Source organism: Aphelocoma coerulescens, assembly GCF_041296385.1.
Source record: "Aphelocoma coerulescens isolate FSJ_1873_10779 chromosome Z unlocalized genomic scaffold, UR_Acoe_1.0 ChrZ, whole genome shotgun sequence".
NCBI lineage: Eukaryota > Metazoa > Chordata > Aves > Passeriformes > Corvidae > Aphelocoma > Aphelocoma coerulescens.
This window is the reverse complement of record NW_027184085.1, coordinates 33,860,076-33,877,910: the sequence shown is the minus strand read 5'-3', so window position 1 is coordinate 33,877,910 and position 17,835 is coordinate 33,860,076. Positions and strand designations below refer to the sequence as shown.

The 17,835-nt window shown below is 40.9% G+C and overlaps 2 protein-coding genes across 8 annotated transcripts in view; one reads left to right on the top strand and one right to left on the bottom strand.

Moving 5' to 3' along the window:
• The first annotated feature begins 236 nt into the window (after positions 1-236).
• On the top strand, positions 237-5,052 carry RPS6 (ribosomal protein S6). Its single transcript, XM_069001594.1, has 6 exons — positions 237-320; positions 1,082-1,213; positions 2,114-2,324; positions 2,690-2,836; positions 3,962-4,119; positions 4,884-5,052. The coding sequence occupies exons 1-6, from the start codon at positions 315-317 to the stop codon at positions 4,977-4,979; spliced, it is 750 nt and encodes a 249-aa protein (XP_068857695.1). The 5' UTR covers positions 237-314; the 3' UTR covers positions 4,980-5,052.
• Positions 5,053-10,215: 5,163 nt separating this feature from the next.
• Positions 10,216-17,835, bottom strand: part of DENND4C (DENN domain containing 4C) — an 81,322-nt gene continuing 73,702 nt past the window's right edge. For all 7 annotated transcript variants that reach the window (XM_069002386.1, XM_069002389.1, XM_069002390.1 and 4 more), the window contains 3 exons: positions 17,240-17,393; positions 16,086-16,150; positions 10,216-15,394 (listed from right to left, as the gene is read on the bottom strand). In XM_069002386.1, the coding sequence (XP_068858487.1) occupies positions 15,258-15,394; positions 16,086-16,150; positions 17,240-17,393 (356 nt within the window). In that variant the 3' untranslated portion in view covers positions 10,216-15,257. The remainder of the gene's footprint in view (positions 15,395-16,085; positions 16,151-17,239; positions 17,394-17,835) is intronic.

The following is a 17,835-nucleotide window of genomic DNA, read 5'->3' as shown; positions in this document are numbered from 1 at the left end:
GTGAGTCCCTGCGTGCCGTTCCACGGCCCGTTCCCAAGGACCGCTTTCTCGCTGGCGAGCGGCACCTCAGATAGCCAAAGCCACGCCCGGGCCTGCCCCAGGCAGGAGACAAGTGCCGGAACCCGGGCACGCCGCGAGGCCGCACCCGCCGCGCCTCCCGGCCACGCCCCTCGGCCGTGGAAGCCTCGCCCGCCATTGGGCAGCCCCGGTCACGCGGGGCGCGGGCGGTGCTGCTCTCGCGAGAATTGCTGGGTGTATGTAAGAAGTGCGGGCGGAAGTGCGGCCTTTTCCCGCGGCGCCGAGACGTGAGCAGGATGAAGGTATGGCCGCGCCGGGCTGAGCCGCGCTCGGGGGTGGGGGGCTGGAGCTCCCCCCGCCGTAAATGGCCCCGGCGCTGCCCGCAGAGCCGCCGCTGGTGGCCGATGGTCCCTGGCGGCGGGGCTGGAGCGCACCTGCGGGGCGGATGGGAGTGGATTGTTGGCGGGCCCCGCTCCCCTGGGCAGGACTGTGCTGCCGCAGGGTGGCGGACCGCCGGGCTTCCGGGTGGGCCGCTCGGAAAGGCTTTTGCGAGTGAGAGGCCTGTGCAGCCGACAGTAGGGCCTGGCAGGGAGGCGCCGTGTGCGCTGTTCCCGAGGCAGTGGCGGGAGGCGCCCGTGCAGCGCTGCGCTCTGCAGCGGCCCCAAGGAAGTACAAGTGATCCCCCACGGCAGGTGCTGTTTCCCTGCAGTGACTTGAGCGTCTCTCTCATGCGGCGTTTGCTGTGAGGGGTTTGCAGGGAGAGGATAACACAGATTTTTGCTGGTCGCAGTCTGATCGGGCTCTGGCTGCGATAAAGTCAGTTTTCTGTGCGACTGAACGAGTTGTAGAGCCTAGTGTGGCCGAACATAGGCGTCCGTGCCTTGGCTCTCCCAAGTGTGGTGTAATGACAGGCTTTGCTGGTGAGCATTTGTGTAAGCAGTTGGGGAATTTCAGCTTTGAAATGCCAAGCTCAACCCATCAGGTAAGTACTGATTTTTTGTTACAGTGTTTCCTCAGAAGTTTCAACCAGATCTTTTTTCTTGTTTGCATTTTTCTTTGCTAGCTCAACATCTCTTTCCCGGCTACTGGCTGCCAGAAGCTGATTGAAGTGGACGATGAGCGTAAGCTAAGGACGTTTTATGAGAAGCGAATGGCCACGGAGGTGCTGGCTGATTCCCTTGGTGAGGAGTGGAAGGTAGGAAGTGCGGAAGAAAGTTGTCAAGAGTTGTATTTGAGGAGCGAAAAATGCAAAATGTCTCCAGTATGCACTTCTCATGCTGTAATGCTTGCATGGTGTGCGTTTGGCAGTCACATTGAAAGTTTCTCTTGCTATGTATGTACTGAACTTACTGATTAGGCTAGCCTGTTTTGGTACTTTATCTCAGTGGGAGAATTTTGGTTTTTAAAGCCTTCTGCTTAGAGTTTCTTGCTCCCTTTTGCAATGGCTTATTGCTCTTCATGTCAGTGCTGTCTCTTGGTATTCAGCCCAAGTTAAATCTGCAGTGTAAAACTTGCAATGTGTTCAAAGTTGACTTTGTTGTGTTTAAACTGCTGCTAATACATGGGAAAAAATATGTTTGGCATGGTGGATGGGCTTGGAATAGTTAGTGTAAATACAGACAGTGCAGCTGAATTTGAGGAACATAATCTTTTCTGCTTTTCTGCTATCTTCACAGGGAAGATGATAAAACCTGTATTTTTCCTTGTTCATCTGTGTACTACTCTAGCCACTCCTGTGTTCTGTGCACATTTCCAGTTTGTCAAGTAAACAGGCTTAATTAGGCTTACAGTTTCAGAAAAGCTAGTCAATAATGGTACGAGATTTTGCACTGTGTTACTTTCCAACAAAAATTCAAAGGGATGTGAATCACACTAAATGTAAATTCTGGTATATGGAGGTATTTTTCACATTTCTTAAGTAAATTGCCAAATTGTTCCAAAGGTGTTGGTTAAAGTTGTTCACGCTAGCCATAACAGAGGCTCTTGCAGAATCATGGACACAGTGCTCTGTTGTTCCGAGCAGTGTGTTGTGGTATCTGCTGCTTTTTGAGGTAATAAAGACACAAGTAACTCAGAAACATTTCTCCTCTCCTAGGGATATGTCGTTCGGATAAGCGGTGGCAACGACAAGCAAGGGTTCCCCATGAAGCAGGGTGTCCTGACTCACGGACGTGTCCGCCTGCTCCTCAGCAAGGGCCACTCCTGCTATCGCCCCAGAAGAACCGGCGAGAGAAAGCGCAAGTCTGTCCGCGGCTGCATTGTTGATGCAAACTTGAGTGTCCTGAACTTAGTCATAGTGAAGAAGGGTAAGAGTCTGGATGAACAAGCAATAGGTAGAAGTAGGCACCTGGAAGGAGCCTGCTTGCAGTGGTTGGTAAGTTGCATGGAATGGAAATGGCAGTCCCAGTTTCAGAATGTGTCTTGACGGTCCCTCTGAGCACAGCAGTCTTGTACTGCTAGAACTGATCACTAAAACACTTCTTGTTGCTGCCAGCAATCTGATCATGTTAAAGCAGCCAAGGGTAGCTGGGGTGGTGCTACTGACAAGTGAACCCCAAAGATTACATAGCCTTACCTTGAATTCTTACATATTTTAAGCTCAGTGTTTGGCTGCTGAAGCTGGTGCTCAGTAGACGTAGTAAATGGCACGTTTAAACTTGCATTCCCAAAGGTGAAAAGGACATTCCTGGGCTGACTGACACAACTGTGCCCCGTCGTCTTGGTCCCAAGAGGGCAAGCAGGATCCGGAAGCTGTTCAACCTCTCCAAGGAGGATGATGTTCGTCAGTACGTTGTGAGGAAGCCTCTGAACAAAGAGGGTAAGAAGTCCAATCATACAGCTCTTCAGGTTTTTGTAATTACTGCCAAGGTGTTCATCCTGCTGCAGGGAAAACACCACGATTAATAGTACATCCAGGAGCTGACACTCACTTTATTTTAAGCTTTGTCAGCTGTAACCTGTAGAAAAAAATTAAGTTTCTTGGTTGCCTCGTTTCCTTCGCCCCTCTCTGCCCTGTTTTTTCACAGTTTGTTCTTAAATCTTTGATAAAATCTGGAGTAATTTTTACTAGTGTTTCTAAGAATAACCCAAAAGTAGTTGCTGCAGAGTTAAATACAACGTGGAATGTTAAAACTTTTTTATGGTATGGGGGAAAAGGCAGTGTAGAGAGAAGATGCTAAGATTTTTCCCCTTGCTTACGGCAGTCTGAAATGAGCTTGTACTGGAAGGGTACTGCTTTGCTTAATACTGGTTTCCTGCAGTGTAAGGTGTAATTTTGGGGGTTTTTTTGCTTTTGATCTGGGGAAAAAAAAGGTGGGTTTTTAGAATAATATGGTAAGACTTTGGTACTGTGAAAGTTTGTTGGGGAGAAGAACACATCCTAGGGGGAATGGTTTTGTCCATTAAAGAATATGATCCTGCTGGACATCAGACTGTTCTGTGTGACTACTAAAGTCTGTCAGGATTGCTTACTAAAATTTTGTTTTACAGGTGTGTGTGGTAGTGTGTTTTGTTTGCTCATAGTGGACTGTAGATCTGTTTTTTGGGATAAACAATGTCAAACCTAAGTAAAATTGTAGATGGCTTTCTAATGCTGGAAACAATGACTCCTTCTGGAAGGTAGATAATGAATACCCTTACTGGAAATTTTAGGTCTAGGGGGAGTTACAAGAGACAGGTCTGTTAAGATGCTAGAACTTGACACTTAATTTCTAATAACAAATCACGAGCATTAAGACCATATATTGTTAGTGCTGTATCTGGTGATAATAGATTTTGCAGGAAAAATGATCAATCAGGACGTTGAACTCTCTGTAGTTGCTGTAATATATGGTACACTGAGTAATGCTAATAGTAAATGAAACACTCTGGAGTTTGCTAGATGAGGCCTGTGGCTTCTTCAGAAGGTACTCTGTCACTTCTGCTGATACATAGTGATTTTTAGGTAAGAAACCCAGAACGAAGGCTCCCAAGATCCAGCGACTGGTGACTCCTCGAGTGCTGCAGCATAAGCGCAGGCGTATTGCCCTGAAGAAGCAGCGCACTCAGAAGAACAAGGAGGAGGCTGCAGAGTACGCGAAGCTGTTGGCCAAGAGAATGAAGGTAACGTTTGCTGTTTCAGCTCAGCTGTATGGCAAATAGCTCATCTCCCAGAATCAAGGGATTTGGTTAACAGGACTGTATGCTTACAGCTGCTCTGTACTAGCTCATTTTGAATATAAGCACCCAAATGTGAGTATAAACATAGCTGGTCAGTTGAGGTTTTTTTAATATTTCTGTCTGTTTCTGCCAGTCCTAGAACAATAGAAATTAACCAGGCCCACTAATTTGACAGCTTTTTTTCAAGGAAACTAACAGTCACAGCCTCTGAGGATATTTTTTGCTGTAGCAATTTTAGTTCAAATTAATTCTGTTTTAACTCAAAATGCCCAAGCATTTGAGTGATTGTGCAGAGAAATGGGATTCAGCAGTTGATCTTGATAAAGGATAAGTTGGCAAGAAGGTATTTGTTCGCATGTGTTTGCCCTTGCTCCGAAAACTGCAGTGACTGCTGAAGCAGTACTGTAAGCAGGTACAGTTGGAATATTTGGCACAGTGCTTCCTGAGTTTCATGACTTCAGATAGAAGCTGAAAGAGATGCACCTTTGTTTTGTTGTGAACTCCCCATCACTTCCTTAACTAAAGTTTTGGGTGCACACTGGGCAAAGACACAGGTCTGTGTTGGTTTGGATTGCAGAATTCTTCTGAAGGAGGGAAATAATTTTGCTTTTTTTACTTACAGAATCTATTCCTGCAAGTTGCATTTTCTCTTGTTTGTTCTGTTTGATACGATGATATGTAACATCTCCATATTCCATGCCTTTCAGGAAGCCAAGGAGAAACGCCAGGAGCAGATTGCCAAGAGACGCCGGCTTTCTTCTTTGAGAGCTTCTACATCCAAGTCTGAATCAAGCCAGAAGTAAAGATGTTGTACATGATACTAAAAAGACATTGTACATTTAATTACCAATAAACTCCTTTTGTGGTGAACTTCCAGTATGAGACTTTGTAGTTCATGTTGTTACTGCCAATCTCTTAAACAGGAGTTCAGACTAACTGCATCATGTAGACCAAACTGGAGCCACAAACCTTGATCTTGATGCAGTTCTATTTTGAGAACTTGTAGTACTGTGTCTTTATTGAGAAGTTCCATGTTATTATGAACTTTTGCATGTGTGTGGATGTTGCTAACAAGCAGGGTTTACCTGCAGCATCAAAATTCTCTGCAATGGTTCTGCAGTGCAGTGGGCAGAATGTAACCCACTTAGCAGTGTGGAGTGGTTAGTTTGTGGGTATTTTGATGGGGTTTTTTTAATCCAAAGTACAGGATAGTGTTTACATATGAGAAGATTGTGTCACTCACTTTTGATACTGAGTATAACATTGGTAAAACTTGAAACCTTCAGCTGATTCTTGGCAGAATTAAGTGCAGTTCAGACACTCATTGGAACAGACTCCACAGGGAAGTGACTGCAGACCCAAGTCTGCCAGAGTTCAGGGAATGTCTGGACGATACTCTTAGTCAAACGTTTTAGTGGCAGGTAGTTCTGTGAGGAGCTCTGGTGTTGCTTTTGATGATCCGTATGGGTTACTGCAAATGTCAGATACTTGTGATTCTGTAGGTATTGCGGTGTTCTGCTCTTGAAATTGGTACTGGGCCATGAATAAGGCAGCTTCTAAAAGATTTGACTTGAAAATTTGACTTGATTAAAAATTACAGGTCTGCCTTAATGTATTCAGTCTGTACTGGGTAAGGGTAACGGGAATTCACCTCCAAGTTAAAAATACATGTGTTGAATGTTAGAATGGTCTGCAGCTAAACAAATTGTCTCAGTTCTTAAAATAGTAATTGGGATCCACTTTATTTTTGTTGAGATAGGTGCCTCTGTTCCTAGTACATTAAGCTTCATCACAACCTTAGAAGTTGGGAAGGTTTTTATTCCTGTGTGTGGCAAGACAGACTAAGTTTGGGGCCCCACCTGGCTAGCAGGAGTTTTATAATGCATCAGATGAAAAACTGGGACTGAAAAAAAAAAGTTGCAGAAGACAAGATCTGCTGGTAATACATTATGGGGACAGAAGGCTCAAACCTGCTGTCCTTAAACTTAGGTTTGTATTAGGATGATGGGATGCCCATTGGACAAGGACAGAATTTGCCATGAAGCATTGTGTGCAGTGGAACCTTGGACCAAGAGACTTGGCCAAAGCAGTTACCCAAGCTCTAAGCCATCTTTCACAGCTTAACTGAGACTGGTTTTGAATGACAACTAATCAGAAAAGGTTTAGAGGGTTAGTAATGGTGGTCACGCATGAGTTAAATAATGCTGGCTAGTCCAATAAAATTCTAAGAGGGTACCATTTTACAGTGTATTTTTTTTTTTTTATGGAGGCCATGGTCATTGCTTACAGTTTAATAGTGAAGATCCATAGGCCCTGTTAAACCTGAGCTTCACTAAATAAAGACCCCTTTTTAATCCACATTAGTCTCTGCAAAAATTAATACGGAGAAAATGGAGGTAAGTATGCGAGTAGCACTCACTAAATTCACAATGCTGAGAATTGTACAATCTGCAGAAGGGAAATAACACCGTCTAGCCTCTTTATCCGAGTAAAATGTACCTGTACACAGTTAGAAGTACTTACTCTGGTCAGGGTGACCAAGCACTGAGGTGGTTGTCCTGGACAAGAACAGGAAGGTTCTGAACATTCTACACCACTACTAAGTCGTGTAGGCCACTCTGTATGGCTTATTCCTGCTGTATAGGCTGCTAGTAAGTCTTTATCTGAAGCAGTGCAACTCATACCCAGTTGTATTTATGTGTGAAAAAAGTCAGTGGGGTGCTGGTTATTTTTGTCAAGCTTTGAGGCTGCGTGGCCTTGTCAGAGCCAGGAAATACATGACCTAATGAAAAAATGACCAGTATTTAAAAAATCCTTTCTGCACTCTTTTCCCTGGAGCTGCCTTTGTGGTTCATCTGCTGCTTCCTTCTGCAGTCTTAGGCTTTCAAGTGCAAATCAGGCATATCATGACTTGGCAGACTCAAAGAACAGTCCTAGCTTGAAGGGACCTTGAAAGGTCATTGGTCCAGCCTGTTCGTGTCTCTGAAAGGTGGCTCTCCCTGCCGATGTGTCCACCTCAACACCCAGTTCAGTGACACAGCTAACGTGGTGAGGGTGCTTTTGATCCCATCATCCAGATCATTCATGGAGATGTTACAACATAGGGGCCGGTACTGATCCCTCGGGGGCCCCACTTGTGATGGGCTGCCAGCCTCAGTAAAACACACTGATCACCTGTGAGATGATTCCTGCCCATCTCACAGACTGCCCATCCAGTCTGTATTTGACATTTGTCTAGGAGGAGGCTGTGGGAGATAGCATCTGCTTTGCCAAGGTCCAGCTAAGCAATACTCTCTCTTGACATGCTATTTTTCTGTAGCAGTTACCAATTTAGCCTGGCACAATTTGCCTTTGATAAATTCATATTGTTTTCCTTGCTTTCACCATGGCTTTAGGTCATGGATGACTCAAATCCCCAACTTGAAAGAGACTAATGAAGTGGGAGCATGTTTTCTCTGCCCCTGTGCACTTCCAATTTTACTGCAGTAGGAACTGCAATAAAACCACAAAGCCAGCAGTTGCAGAAGTCCCTTAACACCTTAACAGCAGTTCAAAACCTGTGACACTAAACACAATGCCAAGTGCTATCTGAGAACGGCAGCTTTTCCTTGAACGTTTCAGCAGGGTTTCTACTCTTTAAGGACAGTTTTCCTGCAAGTCTGAGGCTTGGCTGCAAACTGAGAGACACCTTAAGCTTCAAGGCAAGTAACAGACCCAGGTCAGAACCTGGCAGGTTGCAATTCATCTCTTCACAACCAAAGGAAACAGAATACACATAGCATTGACATAATCACTTTTAACTGGCAGGTCTGAATTTAGACAGTGTGGCACAGAAAACAAATGAGGAAAAAATGCCAAATGAAAGCATGTTGAGGAAACCTAAACAAAAATGTCACAACATCCCTCTGAACTACTCTCATAGCTAAGTGAGGTGAGCCTCTGTTACTCCCAGCAGTCTGCCACTCATCTCCGTAGAACCACTGAGTCTCCTCCAGGCAACCCTAGAAAACTAATGCAAGCACCTGCTGAAGCAGGGCAGTGACTGGTCAAGTCTGAACATTTTTTAAAGGACAGATTTCACAAACTCCCAGGCAACATGTGCCAGTGTTTCAACAATCTCACAGTTGAACTACAGGAAAATCCACTTTAGTGTTTTAAGTTTTTGCCCATTCCCTCTTTTGGCACCACTGAGCTAAGTCTGTCTCTGTCTTCTCTACTTCCCACCTACCCCATCAGGTATAGAGACACACTCCCCTAAGCTTTCTCCAGCCTGAACTGTGCCAGCTTTGTTAGCCTTCCACTTGTGTGACAGGTGCTCCAAGCCCTTCATCAGCATTGTGGCCCTTAGCTGAAGTCATTTGAGGATGTCAAAGTGTTTCTTGTCCTAGTTGGCTGAGACTTGGACATAGGACCCAGACATGTCTCACCAGCATGGAGATGAAAGATCACCATCCACGTGTTGGCAATGCACAGCCTAGCACACCTCCAGATACTGTTGGTTTGCATTGCTGTGAGGGCACTCTGCTCTCTCAGGGTCAGGTTGGTGCCCACCAGGAACATGATGTCTTTCCTGCTTAGCTGCTCTTCACCCTGCACTGGCACATATGATTACTCCTACATGGAGGCAGGACCTTTCAGATTGCTTGTGGACCCCATCAGTTCTCCACCTTGGTAAGTTAGTTGGCCCTTCCTTTACTTTTCTTTCTAGATAGTAAAAGTTTGTGTCTACAGAGATGGGGATAACTACCACTAACTAGTAGGGAACTACCACTCAAGGTTGCTCTGAACACATGAAAGATCAGAGCTTCATTAAGCAAGCACCTTCTGCTATTTGCTTTACCATCACATTCCCTCAAATTTCTTATGAGATTCTGGTACAGGAAGTGGCAGTTCCCTCCTCTCTATAACTTCAAACCCAAATACCATGTTCATGCTTGAGGTGGTTCCTCAAATGAAAGTTTTTGCTCCTGCACAGCATTCTCCCTCTTTCTGTCTCCTCCCTCAACAGGCCACATGAAGGGTAGGAAATGCAAAGACAGGGTAACATTCTTAGCAAGCAGCATTATTGAAAAGACAGCAGTGACAAAAGCAGTCAGAGGAAAACAAGAAAGTCAGTGTGATGCTTACAAGATATTCAAGTCCAAAAGACTAATTGTTCCTCAGCTCCCTATCTTAAAATAGGTCTGGAAATACAGGTTTATTATGAATCTTCTCCGCAATATACCAATCTGTGCTATGCACATCATTCTCATCAGTGAGAAAGGTCTTTAGGGTCTGATAGTGTTGTTACTGTCAGATTAATGAACTGACTGCCGCACATGAGGGGGTTTGAAAGATACTCAGTTGTGAAGATGAAGGCCTGAGGCACTGGCAATTTCTACTACTTAAATTTCATCTAACCCTCATTCCTATCCCTGCCCCATTAGAAAAAACAAAAAACCAAAAAAACCCCACAACCAACCAACAACAAAAGAAACAACTCAAAAAACCCCCTAGAAACTACATGTAAACCTGCAAGTATGTCATGAGACAAGAGGTCCACCAGTATCTTTGCAAGTTAGGATGCACCAAGTGAAAGCATCACTCTGTGTCCCCATTATGAAACCTTTGAGAAACCAGAACTTCTGGAAGGTGTTCTCCCAAGCCACAACTATGCTGCAGAGAGCACCAGCTGCCCTGACGAAGCCTGGGGCCATGCCTTTCCTATAAACAAGAGCTTCATGGATTCTGTCCCAATCGGCCTGCTTCTCAGCTGTTCTTACCTCTGCTGATGCCCAGGCTTGCTGAAGGTGCCACAGAACCATCCTGTCTAGAAGCCACATCTCCACAAGTGAATCCCATCTTTTACTTCCCTCTTGCCCTGCCTCTGCTCTTTCCCACCATTCAGAAGCCACCAAGATACTGTGAAATAATTACCCAAAAAGGCAGTCAAAAGTCTTTTGCCCAACTGTAGGCTGAATTTGCATTTAAGATTAAATTCTGTCAGTCATGTAAATTCCAGTGGCGAAAAAAGCTGAACAATGGACATTTTTACACAGGATGCATATATATTTTATTTTGGGAACAACGTTAAAAATTGTTTCTTAGTCTAGAATATCTATACAGAATTCAGAATATAGAGTGCCCTTTTAAACTCAAATTTTTGTCAAATGTACAAAATATTACAGAGAAACAATTGTTAATCAAAGCACAGTAAATGGATGCCATTTTTCAACAGTTCAAAACAGTCTCTAAACCAGTGCAAATTTTATTGCATTAAGCTTCCCAGCTCACTTAATAGATTCATAATTTATTCACACTACATAATTTCATCCTCCTTACAATACAGTTTATTTTAAGCTCCTAACAGGAGTTTAATGTGCTTCTGAACAACAGCAAACAATCCCTTTTATTTGCACCATTGGTTGATGCAGACTGAAAGAACAAATAAAAACGCCATCCGATTCTCTCATGTATGCATCACAATATACAGCACAGGAGAGTACAGAACTAGAGTCCAATTCAACCATTCAGTTTCAACACTTAAAAGTTACAAGGGTGTTTGTTTTTAAAAAGATCCATAGTGAAAAGCTGATATACAGAATGCATTTTAAGATTTTTATTAGCTGAAAGAAAAAAAGAACCCTTCTGTTTAAAATGTACAATTATGTGAATAAAATTACCTGTTTACCGTTAATGAAATAGAAGTTATCTGCATTAAAATAATGGTTGAATTAAGAATTTTAAAAAGAGAAAACTACTGAGTGGATTCTTCAGTTCCTTACATTTTAACAATTTGTTTTAAAAATATAATTTCTATCATCTAATTTAATATACATTTTGAAAATATCCCCTATGTTGCAGTTATTCAAGGAAAGCAGTAAACTCAATGAAAGGTATATTCTTTTAGCTGCAGCAATACAAAAAGCCATTAATTCACAGTTAAAATAGAATAATATTACTCATTCACAAGTGCAATGTAGCTTGAGCTTAACCAATGTGAAATTCCACCTGGAACAAACTACGTTACTTGCAAAATTAATTTAGTTTGAAACACATATACTAAATAAAATACTTCGTATTATCACTGTATTGTCTAAACTTGAGTTATATAAAATGTGAAGACAGGATACGATTATAAGTAACATACAGATGCTTCTAGTAACATGTAAAAGCTGGTACCAATTACTGTGCCAACACTGTAGCCACATCAGTCTCCTAGGCCTAAAGGGTTTTTCAAAGTTGTCAGATTTTGGTGGTGTGCCAGAATATAATTCATAAAGAAAAGCTTTGTAACTTAAGAATCCTGTTTTTAAATATTTAAGACCTCATTTGTTGGTTTAATTCCACAAAAAAACCCAGCTATTTTCATATGAGCACGCAAGCTGTATATGTAACTGATTTATAGCTGGGTGAAAGGTGCAAGACAGTATCTTAGAAACAATTCAAGGAAGCTTCTCTTTGATAATTGTTCTTCCAATACAAACTTTCTAAGTTGGGCATTCCTGAAATTCATTGTTTGCATCTACATCTGTTATCAGGTTGCTTTACACCCTCACTTTGTGCACACATTGCATGTTTTGAAGTTAATGCTGATCTGCAAATGTTTTCTTCAGGTTGTACATGGGAATTACAAAATATATACAGAAGAACCATCTCCTTCTGAACACTGACTGTTGAAATACTAGAAAGAGTACGTGGAGGCAAGAGTTTCATAACTGAGCAAAATGCTACTTCTTCTGTTTATACTGACAGAACAACAGAACCAAAATCAAGCTTATCCACATCCCTCCTTCACAACTGATGCCATGAAGATTTTTGCCTTTTCTTTTAGACCCCCGTTATACCTTTTTACAACTTCTGTATTCCTAGTGCTTTTTCCCTACATTCTTGGACTTGTTTGTCAAGCTAGGAGACTAAACATTCTAGAAGCTTCGTAGCCAGAGATCAGTGTGCCCCAGACCCCAAGGTCCTCTCCAGAACACATTCTGTAAACTAAGATAGAACCATCCAGGGGAAGGTTCCTTGGGGAGGGGGGCTCACTTGAGCCTCTCATTGGGGAATCTTTGATAGATCTCCTAATTAGTAAAACCTATAATGTTATACCCAATGTTGGGGAGAGAGAGAGACAGAGAGAGACTCTACAGGGTGCATCTCGATGCATATGACCTGGACGTGTACACCTAAGGATCCTTAAAATAAATACCCAGGTAAAATCCCTTTTCCCCTTCTAACCATGTATGACTCTTGATTTTAAGACCAGGAAAAGGCATCACAACACTTTGCCCAGATCACTAATCTATTATGGATTCAGATAAATTTGGATTCCTAGGAGTTGGGTGTCAAACAAGTCAGAAGCATTTGTAGGTTAACTAAGTCATCCCCATATAGCCCAGGAAGTTCATCCTGTCAACTAAATTGCAGAAATGTGCCTTTAGTGCCTAATTTTCAGAACGAAGTGTTTGCAATGTACTCACAACAAACTTTTGAAAATTTTCCCTGCTTATTTTTGGCCAGATTTTGTTAAACTCTTACGTTTTTTCCCCATAAAAAAGGATCTTCTGAGATAAAAACGAATTGTTTTCAGAGATCTCCCTTTTCATCTGAGTTATGGATTACATTCAAGAACCAACTGATTAGTTAGCTACTAAAGCCTAAGCATTAAAAACTTTCTATAAAAAGGATAAAGTCTTCCTTTTTTTATTCTTTATTACAGAATCAATTCCAATATGCAGGTAAAAGATTTCAAGCAGCTACATGCAGGACCTCTACCACTCTGAAATCCAGGTGCCTACACCAGGAACAGCAGTTAATCTGTAGTGTACAAAAATGCCAATATGCAAGAGTAAATCAAAGCAAGTTCAATTCTGCAGCCGTCCTTTTCTCCTCTGGCTTTAGTTTTGTTGGGTTTTATTGTTCTAGTGTATATACCTGGGAAAGGTTTAACGTTAAACACTAGAATTGTGACACAATCTGCTTTGCCTTCTTTACAACACTACTACCTGATTAATCTGTATTTTCAGCAACGTATGAGAAAGTTGTTTGGAAAGGAAGATTATGTGTTTATGGAAACTAGTTCATAATAATATTATTTTACTATGTTTTAAAACTGTTTGGATTTCACATATCTAAAACAGCACTCACTAGACAGATTTTCCTTGCAATTTAATGAGCTGGGAGAATTTAAGGATAACTAAAACTTGATTACTTGCAAGCTCCATCACATAATCACATAATCACATGGTTTGTCCATTTAACACTCAAATATGGTCTTTGTGAAGCTGTCTGTTGAAAAAGAATGTATAGAGTTACACAGAAAAAATTGCTGGCTTTGATTTGTAGAAATAATAAGTTGTTTGGATCAATGCTTTAGATAGACTTTAACTTCAGAAGGATGGAATCGTGCCAATTGTGTAACTGGAGAAGAGAGGAAAAGATGAAGAATCAAGGACTGGTTTTTAATTGTGATGTAGGTCAGGTATCAGCAAGCAACTATGCATAAACCCAAAGAATAAAGAATAATAAAAAAAAAGTTTTGCTTTCTCACTTTTAGTTGTTGAGAAAGCACAATAATTCTATCAGGAGAGAATCTGTCTAGGTAATATCCCCATATTAACTTAGGATCAGCACTTTTAGACAAAATACAAGGCATCAGTCTATGATGCAAATATATTTTGTCACAAATAGTGCCACTCCCTTGTTTTCACCTCACAAAAAAATCTGTTTTATTGTTTAATGTAAAAATTGTTCCAGACAGATCTTCATCCCTCATCATTTTGAAGAATGAAAGTTTTTAAAAGTAGTATCAAGCAAATACATTCATACTCAGATGCAATCAATATTTTAAGCTATGCTCCTTTTACATGCTACAGATATCTTTTTTTCTCTACAAATTATTCCATTGTAAAAGCCACACCACTAGCTTTCAGCCTGGAATAAATCTTATAATATTTTTCAAGTAACAGAAACCTTTAAACTGTTGACCAGTTTCCAGGCTCTCCTTGCCAAGACTATGACTACTGTAGTCAATTAAATATGCGAGGTGAGGAAGTGTCTTATCTACTAGATGCAATCCAAAAGATGGATACATCTTTTCAGATCACTCCATTTCTGCTAATATACACCTTGAAGACCACATTTATAAATACATTTTAACTGAAATATTGAATCTGGACTATCAGTGCAAGACAATTAACCCACAGGCTAGTATGAAACCAAGGGAGAGGATGATAAAGAATTCAAGGAAGACACTTCTTAAGCACACATGCAAATAGTATAAAGCATAATTTTTTTTCAGGCAGTATCTGTTGACAATCCTTGTATGTATTCTAATGCCATTTGAGCTTCCTACCTAATTTTTAGAAAGCCATCCACCTCTGAGCTGCTTTGTGTAGAAGCCTATCCTTCTTTGGAGGAAGCAGCCAGTATGTTTACAGGATCTTATAGTTTATCAGATAGAGAACACAGGAAAGTTGAGTTTAAGTTTCTGTTTTCTCACAGCAATAGACACACATTGTGAAAAGGTCAGCAAAGGTAATTCAGAATACTGATTAGGACAAGAGTAAGGAGAAGGGGACCAGTTTTAGGTACTGTGATCTGACGAAAGCAACTGCATTGCAGCTTCCAGTCCAAGGTTTGAAATATCTGCATTCATACAACCACACCACACACTAATAAAAGGATCCCCCTCTAGGGGGTAATTTTAAAGAAGCAATGAAGAATCTGAGTACTGGAAAAGTACTTCATTAAAATACACAAATATTGGTGGCCCTTAAGAAAGTCACCAATTATAGACTGCTATTTAGTCATCACCTTTTTGAACAACTTGATATTGTGGAGGAAAATTTTGAGGAAATAAAAAAAATATATATGGGGGGAAAGCAGACCAACCACTGAAACATAATTTTAAAACATTTTGACATACTTTACAATGTGCCTATGAGATGAAGGAGAAGAATATATGTTGCAGCTCAATGAAACTGGTTTGACAAATTGCTCAATTAACACCTTTTGGGATTCAAAAGTGTATATGTCACCATGCTCCTGGTTTGTTCACCTCTGCTTTTGTCTCTCAAAAAGTTTAGTGTGCGTCTTCCTTGTTTTTATATTAAAGGTGCTCCAAAGCACTTCCTGCAACACTCGACCCTGCTGCTTGGTGGAGCATCTATTTTCTGCATCTTTTCAAGAACTTCCTCTGGTAGTTTTTTAAGTGCAAGTCTGTATTCACTATCAAAGACCTCTGAAATAGAAAAAGCACAGTTGAGGTTATTTTGCAAACACTGTACAGTGCACTATACTAGTCCTATAAAATGCTTTCGGTGATTTTTATATAGTAACAAAATTATCTTCACTCACTAGATGCTGATTTTTTTTTTTTTTTTTTTTCAAAATGCACCTTCTCAGAGGACCTGAAAAGCATCTCCATAAGATGGTGTGGCACCACAACACATCACAGTGCCTGCCCATTGCTTCTTTCACAGTTCTGTTTGCCTGTTCCCAATGTATTTGGCTATCACATTCCCCCACAAGGGACTCACTTCAACTGCATGGTACCAAATAGAAGACAGGACAGAACATATCAGGAGAGGGGGGCGGAAATCAGGTGTTTAGATGACATAGATCTGATATGTGGGTTAGAGAAAGATGGACAAGACTGGAAACAAGCTTTCAGACATGAGGAATTAAAACTTCAAGCTCTTCAATACCCTTTGTTTAAAGTAACTCATTACTGTTTTCAAACAAAGTCAGCGTTATTTGTTCCATCTAAATGATATTTACATAAAACCAACACCTAAAGACTGACAGCCCACTACTTCTCACTAAAACACAATTGAATCTTAGAAACTCATGGATGAAAAGTCAGTTTTATACACTAACTTTCATGTAAAATATCCACAGGGACTATACATTTCACAGTATTTTTTACTTACCAATGTCAATGTTTTCTCTTCCAAGCGACACCAGAGACAGGAAAAGAATTTCCCTGTAAAAACTCCTAGGGGAATATTTTGAAGGGTGAGTTAATGAAAGCACCAACTATCCTGTCTAAGTCAATATTGAAGACTTCTGTTATGTAGTTTCTGCAGCTGTTTTGTTAACCTTGCTTGCGAAGACAGTGACCAATCTACATGACAAGCAGCTTAAGGTTTTCTATTGCCTGAATACTTTTACTTAATGCAGAAAGACGTATTATTGCTAGATCCTAGTAGTTACATTTTCTATGAAAAATTCCTCTGCCATCAAAATGCCAAGCAAACAAGAAATATTAAATTAACCACCACTTTTTTATTTATTATTAATTTGTTCCTGCCTGACCATGACGCACTGTGTGGGTTTCTTCCAGGTCACCCATACTTTTTGTTTCTTGTTTCAGAATGTCATGATCTATCTCAAAAATAGGTATCACTAAATAATCAGATATTCTTTTTTTCCCCCCTTGTGGAAGTCATAAAGATGGTCCTCTAGGCAAATCAGTTTCTGTTTCTTTTTAGTAACTACAAAATACAGAAACAAAGATGACTTAGCATGACAGATGTCAAACACATCTGCTGTAATTTACTTCAGAGCCTGTGCTTTTGTACAAACCCTTCCTTGAATTGCAGTGCAGATTACAAGATGTACCATACAGGAATTATTTACATATCTCCCTCTCTTTGTGGATCATGCTGCATCCACTTTTCATAGCCAATACTCCAGGCTGCTGAAATTTCAAAAGATATAACTAGGGAAAATATTCCACACACTGCAACAGGATGCTGTACATTTGTATTTATCAATTTTCTAGACCTGGAGTACCATCAAAATCTGTGTAATTGATAACCTCATTTTTCTTACTAACTGTAAAAATGTCCATTTTCATTAAAGAATCACATTAATCCATTTGATCTGGATGAAACATGCATCTGCATACATAGTGCATCTCCTCGTAAACATAGGCATAAAGAAATACACATGGTTTTTGGTGGGCACAAATGAAACTGAATCTTCCCCAGAGGTCCTTATGATATTATCACTATGAAATGTACACAGTCTGATCTTATTTAATTTTTAATGGGGAGAAACTAAGAAGAGATTATCCCTTTACCTCTGTCGTTTCATATCTGGCTTAACTTTCTGTAGGAGGAGGTTGATCGGCTTAATAACATCATTGTGTTGAATACTTAGTTTGATGTTCTCTAACAAAGTGTTTGTTGCCTGCTGATCTTCTGCCAGTGTGGAGGGTTTCTTTTCAGAAGAATCTGGGAAGTACAACCATACAGACTATTAAAGCAGTAAAGAGTTTTTTCCCACTTTAATAAGCAGAAAAGTATTTCCAAAAGTGAGATACACATAGACAACCTCTACTCAATCTACAGAAATTTGTTAAAATGGAAGGACTTTGTCTGTCTATAGTCTTCACTCAGAAGTAACTTCACCCAAAAGTGGCAGGATGCATCAAGTATCCATGTGTAAGAGGTCGCACATGACAGAAATACAAGAGACTGAAGAGCACCCAGCATCAGATTGCCTGTGATAGTTGGTTAGCTCAGATTTATTGCTGTACTTAAAAATTAGGTTCACTGCAAGAAGATTATTGTTGAACAAGGGAAAAGAAATAAAACAGAAGTGCCAATTTTCTTAGCAAAGAAACTTTCCTTATCAAAGCCCTTCTTAAAAGCCACCTACAATTAACTGGTAACT